This window comes from Balaenoptera borealis, assembly GCF_965194805.1.
Source record: "Balaenoptera borealis genome assembly, chromosome: 5".
Taxonomy (NCBI): domain Eukaryota; kingdom Metazoa; phylum Chordata; class Mammalia; order Artiodactyla; family Balaenopteridae; genus Balaenoptera; species Balaenoptera borealis.
In genome coordinates, this window is record NC_138862.1 from 27,951,115 (window position 1) to 27,969,557 (window position 18,443).

The window sequence follows — 18,443 nt, forward strand, 5'->3', positions numbered from 1 at the left end:
GATACTCACTAGAACTTGGTTACAAATGCTCCAATTTTCCTCCTTCATGGGCACTTAGTAGGAATATACTTCCTCATCCCTTTGAATCAGCTATGCCTGTAGGACTTGTGTCAGCCAATGAAATGTGAGCAGATGGGAAGCATCAGAGTTAGCATGCCATTCACCAGAGTCCCTTTCTCTGCTCTATCAGTCAAGGTGGTCCCTCCATCAGCCTGGACTTCAACTAACTTTAACATGAACAAGACTCTTTGCTCTATAGTATAAGTAAAAAGTAAACCCTTGTTGAGATAAACCAATAAAATATATGGGATAGCTTATTACTGCAGCATAACCTAGAATATTCTGACTCACAAAATATATAAATTCCCAAAGGTCAAAATTATAAAAGTTATACCCAAAGGACTAAAAGTAAATAACTTTGTCTTTTTGACACAAACTGTGATGGCATCTTCAAATCAATTACAGTCCATTTTTAATTCCTACATTTCTAATCACCAATATCAGCTCTTTAGTTTTTTCTGTTATCCACTCATTTTCATAACAGGAAATTAAATGAAATGGTAAATTAATCACACAAATATTGTCACACAGACAAAAATGGTGACACTATCAAAACTGTTGCCTTGAAGCAAAACCACAATAAAATTGTATGAAATTTTCATGTATAAACTGATGTTTAAAGGAGTGAATTTGACATAAAAAAGAAAATCTGGGGATGTCAACATTAAAGTCTATGTTCAAAAGACAGAGATGTTAGTCATTGATCATATACCATTAATATGAAAGTGTTTTATAAACTGTGACATACCATATAAAATTGAAATTTCCCAACAAATAGATTCTTTGACCCTTAACACAATAAAAGCTGTGCCTTAAATTCCATACATTAAACTGATCAATCTGTCAATTTTCGTCAGTCTTTGTTCAAAATGGACCATAACTTACCATGAAGATGGGGTTTTATGATGTGTCTTAGTTCAGATGTATGCCTAAAGGACTGTGGCATAGCTACATTCTGCACAAGTCTCTTTGGAGAGTACAGTTGACCCTTGAACAACACGGGTTTGAACTGCATGGGTCCACTTATACATGGTTTTTCATACTGAAAAATTTCTACAGCACTATATCATCCTGAGGCTGGTTGAATCCTTGGATGCAGAACCACAGATATGAAGGGTAGAATATGGGACCTGAGCATCCTTAGATTTTGGTATCCCTGGTGGGTCCTGGAACACATCCTCTGTAACAAATGTACTTCCTTTATTGGAGTTCCTCTGGCATAATCTGTACACCTCTAGTCCTTTCAATGTGTGAAGCTTCATTGCTTGTAAATGAATGAATGAATGAATACAAAGAAGAAATGTATTCAATTCACTAATGATAACAGCCATTTTTGAGAATTTACCATATACAAAGTAGCTGATGAGTGCTAGGGCAGAGGTTCTCAATGCTGGAGTGACATTAAAATCATCCGGGGAGATTTAATAAACACCAGCTCCTGAGCCCCGCGTAAAACCAATTAAATCAGGATCCTTCCAGCTAAACCTGAGTATTCTTCCTCCCCCACCAAGTAGGGGTATGTGTGGTCATATAGTAAGATAATGTTTTACTTTTTAAAAAACCATACATATTTAAAGTATACAATTAGATAAGTTTTGACATAGGTAGATGCACATAAAATATCACCACAATCAACTTTTATTATCTATTTGTGAATATTGTAAAAATCTTCTCGGTTGTTTCTGAAGAGCAGCCAAAGTTGAACAACATGGTACCAGATAGAGAGAAAGACAGATAAGAATGATACCTCTCTAGTAGCATAATATCATTCTTAGGGGACTAACAAATAGGTACTTCTAAACACAAGGGAGACTAAAATAAGTCTAAATACAGAAACAAGCATTGTATTGTGAGAAAACCATAGGAATGAGAAAAACATCTTCACATTAGAGTTAGCCACAACTATAATCTGATGAATGACATATTTCTATTATAGCTAAAATCATTTATGTTTTATAACATCTTATATGACAAAATCATCACATTCATCATCTGAAATAACTTTTACTCCAAAATAAAACTTTAAAATTTGTCTTTCAAAAACTCTCAATAAAAATAGCTTACTCTCCTCTGAATCACATAAAAGTAACAGTATTTCAAAATAATATTTAATATTTAAAATACATTGCAATGAAAATAAATCAATGTTAATATTTGATGTTATTATAACTACTCATTTACAAAAAAGTACTTGTTAGATGCTATATCAGAATTTTATTTAAAAATTCAAGAAAGCCTACATCAAAAAAAAAGCCTACATCAAACAAAATTTCATTTTATTTTTAATATTGAGATATTTATTTTAACTCTTCTGTACTTAGTCTGATTTGACCCAGTTCACTTTTTATAATTAATCTGAAGTTACTGTGAAAGATTTTGTCATGCTTATCTGTATATATTTATCACTATTGTTATGGTTCATCTATAACTGACTAGCTCCAGGAACTTGATACTTCACTGAACTTTTCTAGTACTATATTTATATAACATGGCATTAGGTTACATGATTTCAAGAAAACTATCAGATATATAAAACTATGATTTTATTTTATTTTATATTTTCTTAACATCTTTATTGGAGTATAATTGCTTTACAATGGTGTGTTAGTTTCTGCTTTATAACAAAGTTAATCAGTTATACATATACATATGTTCCCATATCTCTTCCCTCTTGGGTCTCCCTCCCTCCCACCCTCCCTATCCCACCCCTCTAGGTGGTCACAAAGCACCAAGCTGATCTCCCTGTGCTATGCAGCTGCTTCCCACTAGCTATCTATTTTACGATTGGTAGTGTATATATGTCCATGCCACTCTCTCACTTTGTCACAGCTTACCCTACCCCCTCCCCATATCCTCAAGTCCATTCTCTAGTAGGTCTGTGTCTTTATTCCCGTCTTGCCCCTAGGTTCTTCATGACCTTTTTTTTCTTTCTTTCTTTCTTAGACTCCATAAATATGTGTTAGCATACAGTATTTGTTTTTCTCTTTCTGACTTACTTCACTCTGTATGACAGACTCTAGGTCCATCCACCTAACTACAAATAACTCAATTTCGTTTCTTTTTATGGCTGAGTAGTATTCCATTGTATATATGTGCCACATTTTCTTTATCCATTCTTCTGTCGATGGGCACTTAGGTTGCTTCCATGTCCTGACTATTGTAAACAGAGCTGCAATGAACATTGTGATACATGACTCTTTTTGAATTATGGTTTGTTCAGGGTATATGCCCAGTAGTGGGATTGCTGGGTCATATGGTAGTTCTATTTTTAGTTTTTTAAGGAACCTCCATACTGTTCTCCATACTGGCTGTACCAGTTTACATTCCCACCAACAGTGCAAGAAGGTTCCCTTTTCTCCACACCCTCTCCAGCATTTATTGTTTGTAGATTTTTTGATGATGGCCATTCTGACCGGTGTGAGGTGATACCTCATTGCAGTTTTTTTTTTTTTTTTTTTTGTAGGGGCCCCATGACATGGAGATTTTTTTTTTTTTTTGGCTGTTTTGGGTCTTCGTTTCTGTGCGAGGGCTTTCTCTAGTTGCGGCAAACGGGGGCCACTCTTCATCGCGGTGCGCGGGCCTCTCACTATCGTGGCCTCTCTTGTTGTGGAGCACGGGCTCCAGACGCACAGGCTCAGTAGTTGTGGCTCACAGGCCCAGTTGCTCCACGGCATGTGGGATCTTCCCAGACCAGGGCTTGAACCCATGTCCCCTGCATTGGCAGGCAGATTCTCAATCACTGCGCCACCAGGGAATCCCTCTCATTGTAGTTTTGATTTGCATTTCTCTAATGATTAATGATGTTGTGCATTCTTTCATGGGTTTGTTGGCAATCTGTATATCTTCTTTGCAGAAATGTCTATTTAGGTCTTCTGCCCATTTTTGGATTGGGTTGTTTGCTGTTTTGATATTGAGCTGCATGAGCTGCTTGTAAATTTTGGAGATTAATCATTTGACAGTTGCTTCATTTGCAAATATTTCCCCCCACTCTGAGGGTTGTCTTTTCGTCTGGTTTATGGTTTCCTTTGCTGTGCAAAAGCTTTTAAGTTTCATTAGGTCCCATTTGTTTATTTTTGTTTTTATCTCCATTTCTCTAGGAGGTGGGTCAAAAAGGATCTTGCTGTGATTTATGTCATAGAGTGTTCTGCCTATGTTTTCCTCTAAGAGTTTGATAGTGTCTGGTCTTACACTTAGGTCTTTAATCCATTTTGAGTTTATTTTTGTGTATGGTGTCAGGGAGTGTTCTAATTTCATACTTTTACATGTGCCTGTCCAGTTTTCCCAGCACCACTTACTGAAGAGGCTGTCTTTTCTCCACTGTATATTCTTGCCTCCTTTATCAAAGATAAGGTGACCATAAGTGCATGGGTTTATCTCCGGGCTTTCTATCCTGTTCCACTGATCTATATTTCTGTTTTTGTGCCAGTACCATACTGTCTTGATTACTGTAGCTTTGTAGTATAGTCTGAAATCAGGAAGCCTGATTCCTCCAGCTCCGTTTTTCTTTCTCAGGATTGCTTTGGCTATTCAGGGTCTTTTGTGTTTCCATACAAATTGTGAAATTTTTTGTTCTGGTTCTGTGAAAAATGCCAGTGGTAGCTTGACAGGGATTGCATTCAATCTGTAGATTGCTTTGGGTAGTAGAGTCATTTTCACAATGTTGATTCTTCCAATCCAAGAACATGGTATATCTCTCCATCTATTTGTATCATCTTTAATTTCTTTCATCAATGTCTTATAATTTTCTGCATACAGGTCTTTTGTCTCCTAGGTTTATTCCTAGATATTTTATTCTTCTTGTTGCAATGGTAAATGGGAGTGTTTTCTTAATTTGACTTTCAGATTTTTCATCATTAGTGTAAAGGAATGGAAGAGATTTCTGTGCATTAATCTTGTATCCTGCTACTTTACCAAATTCATTGATTAGCTCTAGTAGTTTTCTGGTAGCGTCTTTAGGATTCTCTATGGATAGTATCATGTCATCTGCAAATAGTGACAGCTTTACTTCTTCTTTTCCAATTTGGATTCCGTTTATTTCTTTTTCTTCACTGATTGCTGTGGCTAACACTTCCAAAACTATGTTGAATACTAGTGGTGAGAGTGGGCAACCTTGTCTTCTTCCTGATCTTAGTGGAAATGGTTTCAGTTTTTCACCATTGAGGACAATGTTGGCTGTGGGTTTGTCATATATGGCCTTTATTATGTTGAGGAAAGTTCCCTCTATGCCTACTTTCTGCAGGGTTTTCATCATAAATGGGTGTTGAATTTTGTCGAAAGCTTTCTCTGCATCGATTGAGATGATCATATGGTTTTTCCCCTTCAATTTGTTAATATGGTATATCACATTGATTGATTTGCGTATATTGAAGAATCCTTGCGTTCCTGGGATGAACCCCACTTGATCATAGTGTGTGATTCTTTTAATGTGATGATGGATTCTGTTTGCTAGTATTTTGTTGAGGATTTTTGCATCTATGTTCATCAGTGATATTGGCCTGTAGTTTTCTTTCTTTGTGACATCTTTGTCTGGTTTTGGTATCAGGGTGATGGTGGCCTCGTAGAATGAGTTTGGGAGTGTTCCTCCCTCTGCTATGTTTTGGAAGGGTTTGAGAAGGATCGGTGTTAGCTCTTCTCTAAATGTTTGATAGAATTCGCCTGTGAAGCCATCTGGTCCTGGGCTTTTGTTTGTTGGAAGATTTTTAATCACAGTTTCAATTTCAGTACTTGTGATTGGTCTGTTTATATTTTCTATTTCTTCCTGGTTCAGTCTTGGAAGGTTGTGCTTTTCTAAGAATTTGTCCATTTCTTCCATGTTGTCCATTTTATTGGCATAGAGTTGCTTGTAGTAATCTCTCATGATCCTTTGTATTTCTGCAGTGTCAGTTGTTACTTCTCCTTTTTCATTTCTAATTCTATTGATTTGAGTCTTCTCCTTTTTTTTTGTGATGAGTCTGGCTAATTTTGTTTATCTTCTCAAAGAACCATCATTTAGTTTTATTGATTTTTGCTATCATTTCCTTCATTTCTTTTTCATTTATTTCTGATCTGATCTTTATGATTTCTTTCCTTCTGCTAACGTTGTGGCTTTTTTGTTCTTCTTTCTCTAATTGCTTCAGGTGTAAGGTTAGGCGGTTTATTTGAGATGTTTCCTGTTTCTTAAGGTAGGATTGTATTGCTATAAACTTCCCTCTTAGAACTGCTTTTGCTGTATCCCATTGGTTTTGGGTCATCGTGATTTCATTGTCATTTGTTTCTAGGTATTTTTTGATTTCCTCTTTGATTTCTTCAGTGATCTCTTGGTTATTAAGTAGTGTATTGTTTAGCCTCCATGTGTTTGTATTTTCTACAGTTTTTTTTTTTCTGTGATTGATATCTAGTCTTATGGCATTGTGGTTGGAAAAGATACTAGATACAATTTCAATTTTCTTATATTTACCAAGGCTTGATTTGTGACCCAAGATATGATCTATCCTGGAGAATGTTCCATGAGCACTTGAAAAGAATGTGTATTCTGTTGTTTTTGGATGGAATGTCCTATAAATATCAATGAAGTCCATCTTGTTTAATGTATCATTTAAAGCTTGTGTTTCCTTATTTATTTTCATTTTGGATGATCTATCCATTGGTGAAAGTGGGGTGTTAAAGTCCCCTACTATGATTGTGTTACTGTCGATTTCCCCTTTTATGGCTGTTTGTATTTGCCTTATGTATTGAGGTCTTCCTATGTTGGGCGCATAAATATTTACAATTGTTATATCTTCTTCTTGGATTCATCCCTTGATCATTATGTAGTGTCCTTCTTTGTCTCTTGTAATAGTGTTTATTTTAAAGTCTATTTTGTCTGATATGAGAATTGCTACTCCAGCTTTCTTTTGATTTCCATTTGCGTGGACTATCTTTTTCCATCCCCTCACTTTCAGTGCCTATGTGTCCTAGGTCTGAAGTGGGTCTCTTGTAGACAGCACATTTATGGGTCTTGTTTTTGTATCCATTCAGCCAGTCTATGTCTTTTGGTTGGAGCATTTAATCCATTTACATTTAAGGTAATTTTCGATATGTATGGTCCTATTACCATTTTCTTAATTGTTTTGGGTTTGCTATTGTAGGTCTTTTCCTTCTCTTGTGTTTCCTGCCTATAGAAATTCCTTTAGCATTTGTTGTAAAGCTGGTTTGGTGTTGCTGAACTCTCTCAGCTTTTGCTTGTCTGTAAAGGTTTTAATTTCTCTGTCAAATCTGAATGAGATCCTTGCTGGGTAGAGTAATCATGGTTGCAGGTTTTTCTCCTTCATCACTTTAAATATGTCCTGCCACTCCCTTCTGGCTTGCAGAGTTTCTGCTGAAAGTTCAGCTGTTAACCTTATGGGGATTCCCTTGTGTGTTATTTGTTGTTTTTCCCTTGCTGTTTTTAATATTTTTTCTTTGTATTTAATTTTTGATAGTTTGATTAATATGTGTCTTGGTGTGTTTCTCCTTGGATTTATCCTGTATGGGACTCTCTGTGCTTCCTGGACTTGATTAACTATTTCTTTTACCATATTAGGGAAGTTTTCAACTATAATCTCTTCAAATATTTTCTCAGTCCCCTTCTTTTTCTTTTCTTCTTCTGGGACCCCTATAATTCGAATGTTGGTGCGTTTAATGTTGTCCCAGAGGTCTCTGAGACTGTCCTCAGTTCTTTTCATTCTTTTTTTTTTATTCTGCTCTGCAGTAGTTATTTCCACTATTTTATCCTCCAGGTCACTTATCCGTTCTTCTGCCTCAGTTATTCTGCTATTGATCCCTTTTAGAGAATTTTTAATTTCATTTATTGTGTTGTTCATCATTGTTTGTGTGCTCTTTAGTTCTTCTAGGTCCTTGTTAAACGTTTCTTTTATTTTCTCTCTTCTATTTCCAAGATTTTGGATCATCTTTACTATCATTATTCTGAATTCTTTTTCAGGTAGATTGCCTAATTCCTCTTCATTTGTTAGGTCTGGCGGGTTTTTACCTTGCTCCTTCATCTGCTGCGTATTTCTCTGTCTTCTCATTTTTTTTTTTAACTTACTGTGTTTGTGGTCTCCATTTCACAGGCTCTGGGTTCGTAGTTCCCGTTGTTTTTGGTGTCTGTCCCCAGTGGTTAAGGTTGGTTCAGTGGGTTGTGTAGGCTTCCTGGTGGAGGAGACTAGTACCTGTGTTCTGGTGGATGAGGCTGGATCTTGTCTTTCTGGTGGGCAGGTCCATGTCTAGTGGTGTGTTTTGGGGTGTCTGTGGCCTTATTACAATTTTAGGCAGCCTCTCTTCTAATGGATGGGGTTGTGTTCCTGTCTTTCTAGTTGTTTGGCATAGGGTGTCCAGCACTGTAGCTTGCTGGTCGTTGAGTGAAGCTGGGTCTTGGCATTGAGATAGAGATCTCTGGGACATTCTCGCTGGTTGATATTACGTGGAGCTGGGAGGTCTCTTGTGGACCAGTGTCCTGAACTTGGCTCTCCTACCCCAGAGGCACAGCCCTGACGCCTGGCTGGAGCACCAAGAGCCTTTCATCCACACGGCTCAGAATAAAAGGGAGAAAAAATAGAAAGAAAGAAAGAAGGTAAAATAAAATATAGTAAAATAAAATAAAGTTACTAAAATAAAAAATAATTATTAAGAAAAAAATGTTTTAAAGTTAAAAAAAAAAAAAAGGACAGACAGAACCCTAGGACAAATGTAAAAGCAAAGCTATACAGAAAAAATCACACACAGAAGCATACACATACACACTCACAAAAAGAGAAAAACGGAAAAAAATACATATATCTTTGCTCCCCAAATCCACCTCCTCAATTTGGGATGATTCATTGTCTATTCAGGTATTCCACAGATGCAGGTACATCAAGTTGATTGTGGGGATTTAATCCGCTGCTCCTGAGGCTGCTGGGAGAGATTTCCCCTTCTCTTCTTTGTTCGCACAGCTCCCGGGGTTCAGGTTTGGATTTGGACCCACCTCTGCATGTAGGTTGCCTGAGGGCATCTGTTCTTTGCTCAGACAGGACGGGGTTAAAGGAGCAACTGCTTCAGGGGCTCTGGCTCACTGAGGCCGGGGAGGAGGGAGGGGTACAGAATGTGGGGCGAGCCCTGCGGCGGCAGAGGCCGGCGGGAAGTTGCAGCAGCCTGAGGCGCGCCGTGCGTTCTCCCGGGGAAGTTGTCCCCGGATCACGGGACCCTGGCCGTGGCGGGCTGCACAGGCTCCTGGGAGGGGCGGTGTGGAGAGTGACCTGTGCTCACACACAGGCTTCTTGGTGGCGGCAGCAGCAGCCTCAGCGTCTTATGCCCGTCTCTGGGGTCCGCGCTGATAGCCGCAGCTCGCACCCGTCTCTGGAGCTCCTTTAAGCCGCGCTCTGAATCCTGTCTCTTCACGCACCGCGAAACAAAGAGGGAAGAAAAAGTCTCTTGCCTCTTTGGAAGGTCTAGACCTTTTCACAGACTCCCTCCCGGCTAGCCGTGGCGCACTAGCCCCTTCAGGCTGTGTTCACGCCGCCAACCCCAGTCCTCTCCCTGCGATCCGACTGAAGCCCGAGCCTCAGCTCCCAGCCCCGCCCGCCCCGGCGGATGAGCAGACAAGCCTCTCGGACTGGTGAGTGCTGCTCGGTGCCGAGCCTCTGTGCGGGAGTCTCTCCGCTTTGCCCTCCGCACCCCTGTGGCTGCGCTCTCCTCCGTGGCTCCGAAGCTTCCCCCTCCGCCACCCGCAGTCTCTGCCCGCGAAGGGGCTTCCTAGTGTGAGGAAACCTTTCCTCCTTCACAGCTCCCTCCCACTGGTGCAGGTCCCATCCCTATTCTTTTGTCTCTGTTTTTTTCTTTTTTCTTTTGCCCTACCCAGGTACGTGGGGAGTTTCTTGCCTTTTGGGAGGTCTGAGGTCTTCTGCCAGCGTTCAGTAGGTGTTCTGTAGGAGCAGTTCCCCATGTAGATGTATTTCTGATGTATTTGTGGGGAGGAAGGTGATCTCTGCGTCTTACTCTTCCGCCGTCTTAAAGCTCCTCCACAAGTATGATTTTATATACAGAAGCCCATCCTTTCCCAATCGGAACTCACTCTAAATTTGGAAAGCTAGAACCATTTTAAGCTATTAGCTGTCACATCATATTTGTCAACCTTGAACACTAGAGCCCCTTTTTAGAAGAAAAAAGTGTTTGCAGACCTTTAGTTCAGACCTCAATTTTTTTTCAAAGTTTAAATATAAAACTAAATATAAATTCCTAGGGCTTATAAGGCTCATGAAACTGGAAAGTCAAGAGAAATGTGTAAAATAAAAACAAAGCTACAAAGAAAAATTCATTTTCTCCCCTCCTGACAGAAGTTGAAAGCTGAAGATTTTCTTACTTCCCAAGATATAGGAAAAGAATGTCTTGATAGTAACTAAGTCAATTGAGAATAATGTTTTCTTCAACAGTGGTTGATAAATCAGTGCAACCATAGTACATTCAATTTAGTTTGCTTCATTATTGAAATAGTCAAAACAATCTAACAAGTGTTCAAAGACTGTGTCATTAACAATGTATGTGAAATATACTACATATGACACTATTAAGAGTTAACAAACCTTGACACTTGGAAAGAAGTGACTAAGACCAAGCAGTTAAAATTTATCAAGGATAATTACAGAGATGTAACATTTGGTTCAAAATTTTTAACTAAACAAAAATATCATAAGAAAAACCTAGCTTGGCTGCTTTTCATATGATGAAGACAAGCAGAACAAAAACAACTACTTGATTCAAGTTGTGTGAAATAACTGCTAAATTCATTCAGTCTTGATGTCAATCTCTCCATCTCAAATTTTCCATGACATCCTCATGACTTTCCTATTTCTAGCCAGCTCAGCCTTACTCTTTGAGTTTAAGAATCAAATGTCCAATTACATTCTTCAAAACAAAGGACACTGACAATTATATAATCACAAATACTTCAATATGAATATCAGGAAAAATCATAATAATATAGACTTGGAGGTGAATTATTTGATGGTCTATGTATACAACCATTTTGAATCAAACCAGGATAATCTACTTGCATCATATAATAGTTACAATTCATCATGTCTCTTAAACTCTTACTCAGGATTCAAACTATGGTTTACTTTAGTTTCCACAGATTTGGAAGTAGTCAATCTCAGAGTATTAAACAGCTGTAGCTATAATACTGAATAAATCTCTGATACTTCAAGCCTCAATTTAACATCCAGAAAACACAGCCCAGACTAGATCATTTCTAAGTCACATATATGGTTCCCATTCCTATGGTATTCCCCTAATATGAAACTTCAAAGGCTCCCATAAGTTACCAAATTAAACAATATCTCTTCAGTCTCACCCACCCAGGAGATCACAAGCTCCTGCTTATTATAAACCTGAGTCTTCTCAAAATAATGATCAGCAAACACCATTTGAATACCTTCTACGTGTCAGAAAATGGTCTAAATATGAAGAAACCACAATACACAGTAATCAAATGTGATTAAATTCATTGGAGTGGGGAGAGGGGATGGCAAATAAATTGAGAAGAAATGAACTTGGTACCAAGTTGTGAAGAAAATCAAATGGCAAGCTGAGGAGTTTGGGCTTTTTCCTCTAAGCAATGCAAAGTCAAAAAAATTTTTGAATGGGTGACTATCTCATTAATTCCACACAAATTTCAGGAAGAACCTTGATGGCACTGTGGTTGGTGGACAAGAGAAGGAGGAATACAGAAATAGTTAGGAGGTTGTAAAAAAATCAAGGAGCAGATTTTGTGGTTCTAAAACTAAGGTAATAGATACAAAGATAAAGAGAAGTTTGGGACAAATGTAAAGATGTGATCAATAGGATTTTGATGAAAGTCAGTTAGGGGTAGGACAAAGACTTTAGCATAAAATAATAATTCAATATAGATTATATATTAAGAGCCTAGTAAGTTGAAATCAACAAGGACACGAATGGTAGGAGGTGCAGTTTAGAGAGAAAGAGCTTATTAAAGTTTTAGGTATCTTTGTGTTATCAAATTAAAAATATACTATGCCAACTGGAGATACTGAACCTTGGCGAGTTCAAGCAGAAGATTAAGATCTCTTGAGTATAGGGGTTAAACATTCTAGCTGTTCTGGAAGACAGCATTTTCTACTTCTTAGCATAGTTCCTAGTGCATAGCTGATTTTCACTAAATGTTTGATGGATGGCTGGATAAACACTGAATATCAAATTCTGGCAGAAATTTATCTTGGCTTTTACAAGCTACAGTAAAAATGTTAAAAAGAAAAGGGAAGGGCAATAAGAGAACTCACCAGACAAAGCTATTATACTAGACATTTAACAGGTTATTGTCATAGAGGGTCAAAAAGTACTGAGAAGAAAATCTGATAGAGTAAATTTTCTGGATGAAGGAAAAGTGGAATATAGAAGGAATAGCCTTGGGAAAGAACAAGGATATTAAACATTTCCTTTTTCGACAAGAGAGTATTCCTAAAAGTCAGATTCCTAAAAGATCCTAACGCTGGATCTAAATAGATCTTTAATTCTTATCTCTGGCCCTAGTGTTACCCCCATTGTAGTTAATCTTTCCCATTCCCGAAAGACTCACCTTCCTAAATAAGTGTGACTCATATAATTCACCAGCTTATGTTTGGCAGCTTTGTGCCTAGAGTGTAAATCCAATGAATCACTTGGGCTTTCTAAGAATTTGCACAAACTAGCCCCATCTCTGTCCAGTAGAATTTGCACAAACTAGCCCCATCTCTGTCCCGAATATTGAAATTTGAGCAATAGGATTACTTGTGTTAAATTGACAGAACTCTATTTGACTTAGTATATGACATGGATTACATATTGTTTTAAAACATTCTCCAAACATTTAAAAAAGATGATTATATTAAAACCTTATTATAAACAATCCAGGATACACTTAGAAAAATTTTGATAGAAATAAATCTCAGAATTTAAAAAATGGAATAAGAAATAGATTAGGTATTCAGCAGAACTAACAAATTAGAAAAGAGAAAATATATCCACAGAGAATATTGTAAAGATTCTAATGTAAATGTAACTTCCTTAACAGTACCAAAAAGAAGGAAAGCAATAAAAAAATACTATAGACCATCCTCACTTTTGAGCATTCTTTCAAATTCCCTCTTAAATTAAAAAAATATTGAACTAAAGTATGTAAGAAAAGAATAAGCTTCCAGCTATTCAAGGATAACATAAAATTAGCAAGTCACCTGCTGAAGAAAAGGAAAACCAAATCATCTTCTCAACAGATTCAAAAAATATTTGTATATCTCAAGATTTATAGAGCATCAACAGAAATTTCTGATCTAATTTAGTTCATTAAGAATAAGATAACTTCTTAACATGAAAAGGAATAAAACTTGGTCAACATCATACTTTAATACCATCATGAGAGTCATTCCCAATAAAACTAGGAAGAAGTTATTCACCGTTATTTAACGTTGAACTAAAAGCTGTAGTCAAGACAATAAGTGGTGAACTTGAAATTTTAAAGTGTGTGGGACATTAAAAAGGAAAAGATAAACTAAATCATTTCTATTTTCAGATAATATGATTTTCAGCCTGAAACCACAAAGAACCAACTGAAAAATAATCACAACTAATAAAGAGCTAAATGAAGTATCAGGATACAGAAAAAAAATGTACAAATTTATATTATCTACCTGACTTTGCAGAAAAAAAAATTAAAATATTATGGATAATTTTGCAACATCTGGGCACTGTTCTAGGCACTTTATCTGTATTAACTTATTTAATCCTCAAGACAAACTTATGAACTAGGTATGGATTATTAGCTCCATTTTTCCTATAAGGAAAGGAAGGCCCAGAGAGAGTAAGAATTTGCCCAAAGTCATGCAGAGAGAGCGCAAGTGATTCAAACCCAGGTTACAGAGTCATTTGGGGGCAAATGGGGTTAACCTAAATTTTACATTGTTATCCCTCTCACTTTTCAAATTCCTGCAAAAAGATGTGTGTTCACATACTGAAAACATTCACGGTTTATACGAAGGGTTAACTGGTTATACTTAGGTGGTACGAATATGGTTGTTTTGTTCTTATTTAAATTTATCTTCATTTAACATCTGTCCATTGTAAATATAATATGTGTAATGAGAAAATATAATAAATGCAATTTTAAAGCACTTTCCTTGTGTCATGAGGTCAGAGGTAAAATTATCTGTATTTTGGACATCTCCCTTATATTCAATAGTGTGAAAGGACTAAGAGCCCATCTGGCTAACACCATGATGACCACAAACTTTAGAAGCAAGTTTCAAGGATGACAGTCCTTAGTTCCTGCCAAGTGCTTATAAACAAGAAGAATAATGACTTCATTTCTCCCATCTCAAAACTTGAGGAAATAAACTCTTAATGAAGATGATTCCAGAGTAAGTTTAGACCAGTTTACTCAGATGTCAAAATGTATGAGGTACAGAATTTATGCATCTATTTAAGCCCATACATTATATTTTATAATTTTAATATAAGAACATAAACATAATTATCTGGAAAAAGAACTTCATATGTATATTTCTATATACAATCCTACCTATCTATATTTGCTTGTAGCAGATCTATTAATTTCCAGACACTACTTTATTCCAGATTTTAGAAGAGAGTTATCAATAGTCCCCAAGTTTACATGCCATATATTTGCATTCCAGTATGATAATTTAAAAAGAAAAGCAAGTTCTTTCACAATTCTCCTTTAAAAAAAAAAGACTTAAAATATGAGTGAAGAATAGTAATTCATATTTCTCATTTCAATACTCAGAAAATTATATTAATTACAGATGAAAAAATATGGTGATATAATAAATAGTTCTACTTACCATTTGGATAGATGCTTCGAATTTCATTTGGACAATTATCCCAGTAAAATTCCTAAAGATCTGAAAATGAGAGCAATTGAGGAGGATCAGTAACACACACTCTATACATCATTTTATAATATATTAATTCCACATATTTGAGTATACCAGTTCCAAATTTCCACAAGGATACAGCCAGACTTGGGATTTTCATTTAATATGAATATTGTCTAAACTCAGGAAGTATCATGCCCTTTTATTTATTCACACACCACCTTTCATGCACCTTAGTGCATGAGAAATAATTCATTCTGACTCTGAGTTTATACTTCGCTTAAAGTCAAGAGACTGCACCACTCTGTTCTTATTTTTCAATGCAAACTTTCTGTGGGGTAAAATTGCATTGTGGTGTTTTAGTGTGATAGGACAAAATCTATATCATGAAATTTTTACATCCATGAGCTAAGTGATAAGTTTGGCAATTATATCACCTGCGGAAAAATATTTAAGGTAGGGATTACAAGGTATTCAGATATATACTATAATTGCTAAGTACTTTCATAAAACCAGGAGACCACTCATCAATCAAAAAAAAAAAATCTTTATTTTTAAAAGATTAGGAAAATGAGACCCAGTGAAGGAGAAATGGCTTGGCTAAGATCTTAGCTTAGAGGCAGTACTAATGACCAGATGTTAAATCTCAAGGCTTTAGTTATATTTTTCCATGGTATTATTTTAAAACATTTATTAAGGGTCTGATATATACCAGGCACTGAATTGGGCACTGTATAATGAACAAGATAGATAAAGGACCTGCCTTCATGAAACTTAATTCTACTTATATTTACTCATTAAAGTATTGAATATACATTTCCATCCATATAAATGATACAGAATGCAAATATAACCAGGATACCAAGATTTTAGAATGCAGTTCTATTGTGAGGCAAGCTTGCTTTCCAACGAATATTCTTTTTTAACCCTTGAAATACATTTGTCCCACAAAATACATAGCTAAACATCTGAATATCTTTGACATGTAGATAGATATTTTGTGCAAAGACAGATCCTTCAAAAATTGAAAAGAATACATTTTTTCCATTGACTATTTTAAAGGGAATCTTTTATTTGCTTACTGATCTGAATCTGTCTCAACTTTCAGACTCAGTATGAAGCTTAAAAGCATGCTGTAGAGTTAAAAGTTCCACATGTGCAAATGAGTAAATAGATTCCACATGGAAGAACAAAATAAAGACCTTGAGATCCGTTCTGCAAATAATTTAACTACTGTTTCATATTTAGTAATGAGTTCAGTGTTCTGCTTATAGTAGGCATTTGCAAAATAGGATGACATAGTTTAAGCATAAAAGATTGAATTTCTAGACTACTAAAGCACCTTTCTTGCTCCATTTTTATGCCTCCTACCAATAAGATATAATTACTTTCCTGTTTAGTTGCATTATCTTGACGACTTTGGAAATATAAACAAAGAGCCCAAAATAACGTACTAAACATGAGCCAAAGTTCTGCCTAAAATTACAGTTCTGCCTAAAATTAACACAATTAACACAGATATATACAAAATGTTTACTAAATATAAAATGATTATTGGTTAGGTTCCCTTGAGATAGACAGCCCAGTCTGTGAATGTGGCTACTGTCTCAGGTCCCTTAAGAATGCTTCTGTTTTAGCAGTTAACTTTCAGATTCCCCATAGACTCCCTTAATATGATATTCAATATACTGAATTAGTGAATCACTTCACCAAAAAAAAAAAAAAAAAATCAAATTGTAGAATAGACACATCAGAGGAAGCCTGAGGAGAACTGTTCCCTTCATTTTAAAGAAGAGGTGACAAGAGCATGGCCCATGGTCACATACTTGATTACTGATAGAACCCAAGCTGGTTAATACCCCTTAATTACTAGCTCCAGGTCTTCCACAACTTCACAGCTAAGCTAAGAAGAGTTTCTTTTATTCTCATTAACTTAGCATCTAAGGGGCGTTTTATGGCAGATATCACAAAAATAAAATGCTAATATATAAAATACTATAATAATATATATTATTATTGAATACATATGTAATATATATATATATTCACAGAATTGTCTGAACTTGAAATCTGTGTCTTCTGCTTCTAGTGACCAACTCCATCCAACATTTAAAGATACTATCTTAATTTCAAACTCCTAATTTGGGATTAATATATATATATACTACTGCATATAAAATAGATAACCAACAAGTACCTACTGTATAGCTCAGGGAACTCAATATTCTGTAATAACCTATATGGGAAAAGAATATGAAAAAGAATAGATTATATATATGTATAACTGAATCACTTTGCTGTGATTCATCTGAAACTAACACAACGTCGTAAATCAACTATACTCCAATATAAAATTTTAAAATGTTAAATACTAATAATAACAAATAATAATAAAAATTTTAAAAATAAAGATACTATCTTTCCAGAATTATGACATTTAGGAAACATAATCAATTGCACCACCAAGGTTTGTAACCATTATCTTTGGCCAACTTCCTTCTACCTTCCCTGGAGTAAACTTTTTCCAGTAGATGAGATCTCTACAGGTTTTTCTGAAGTGCCTTCCACTTTTGGAATTAAATTTAGTGCATTCCTAAGAAAAACCTCACAGCTTATTGTCCTATGTTATGCTCTTATTCCTAATAACTACCATTATATAAATTTTGGTTGTAAGGCTTGAATTTTTCAAAATATCAAATATCAGAGTGTCCTTCTTTTGTTCTATTTCTTTCTTTACTTAAAAACTTAATTCTTATTTATATCCTTGAAACAAATGGTGCATGCATTGATATTATCTGTCGTCTGATTAGAAAAAAGTGTCAAAGATTATCTCTTATAAGTATTATCTTACTTATGACTGGGAATTGGAGAGTCCAATAAAGCACGTGATAGAAACAATGTTTCACTCCCATTCATTCAAACAAGGCATTAACTAGGGGCCAAGTGCTTATGACAGAAACAAGCCACATTGATGCTAACTCTATTTGCCACAAGTTTATCAGTTACTATATGTTTGAAATAAGATGACCAATTTCTTTTAATAATGTCTTTGCTAGATAGTTAAAGGAAAGAAAAGGGGCCACTAAAAGAGAAAGGGGAAGGAAAATCCTAATATGATGATAGTAGTCATCATGTACCCATGCCCACTATGAGTTATAGAGAGTTTAAGCCAGAGAATAACATGACTTGATTAACCTTTCAATGGCATTATTCTGGCTGCTAAGTGGAGAACAGATGCAGGAGTTGGGGTGGGATGGCTCTAGAGAAGCAGGGAGAAAGTTAGAAGACTATCTACAGTGCAAGCATAACATATAGATGCTTTCAACTAGAATGCAGTAGTGGAAATGACAGAAGCAGATGCAGTGGAGATGTCTGGAGAACGAACTGTTTAGAGAATAGAGGATGTCTCAGGTTTTTGGCTTGAGTAACGAGGTAGACTGTAGTGCTTTTTTTAAAAACAGGTCTAGGGAGAGACAGACATACTTGTGCGTGGCAGAGCAGAAGGAGAATGGGAGGAAAGACTAC

General features: G+C 36.1%; 1 protein-coding gene across 11 annotated transcripts in view; it reads right to left on the reverse strand.

Moving 5' to 3' along the window:
- LOC309628712 (uncharacterized protein) overlaps nt 1–18,443 on the reverse strand; it is a 454,132-nt gene that overhangs the window by 383,172 nt on the left and 52,517 nt on the right. For 6 of the 11 annotated variants that reach the window (XR_014244646.1, XR_014244647.1, XR_014244648.1 and 3 more), the window contains exon 2: nt 14,886–14,945. Coding sequence is in view for 4 of the 11 variants with exons in the window: in XM_082392007.1 (XP_082248133.1) it covers nt 14,886–14,945; nt 17,120–17,154 (95 nt within the window). In the remaining 7 variants the exon portion in view is untranslated. Of the gene's footprint in view, nt 1–14,885; nt 17,155–18,443 lie in introns of all 11 variants that reach the window. The other 5 variants (XM_082392007.1, XM_082392010.1, XM_082392009.1 and 2 more) reach the window with 2 other exon arrangements.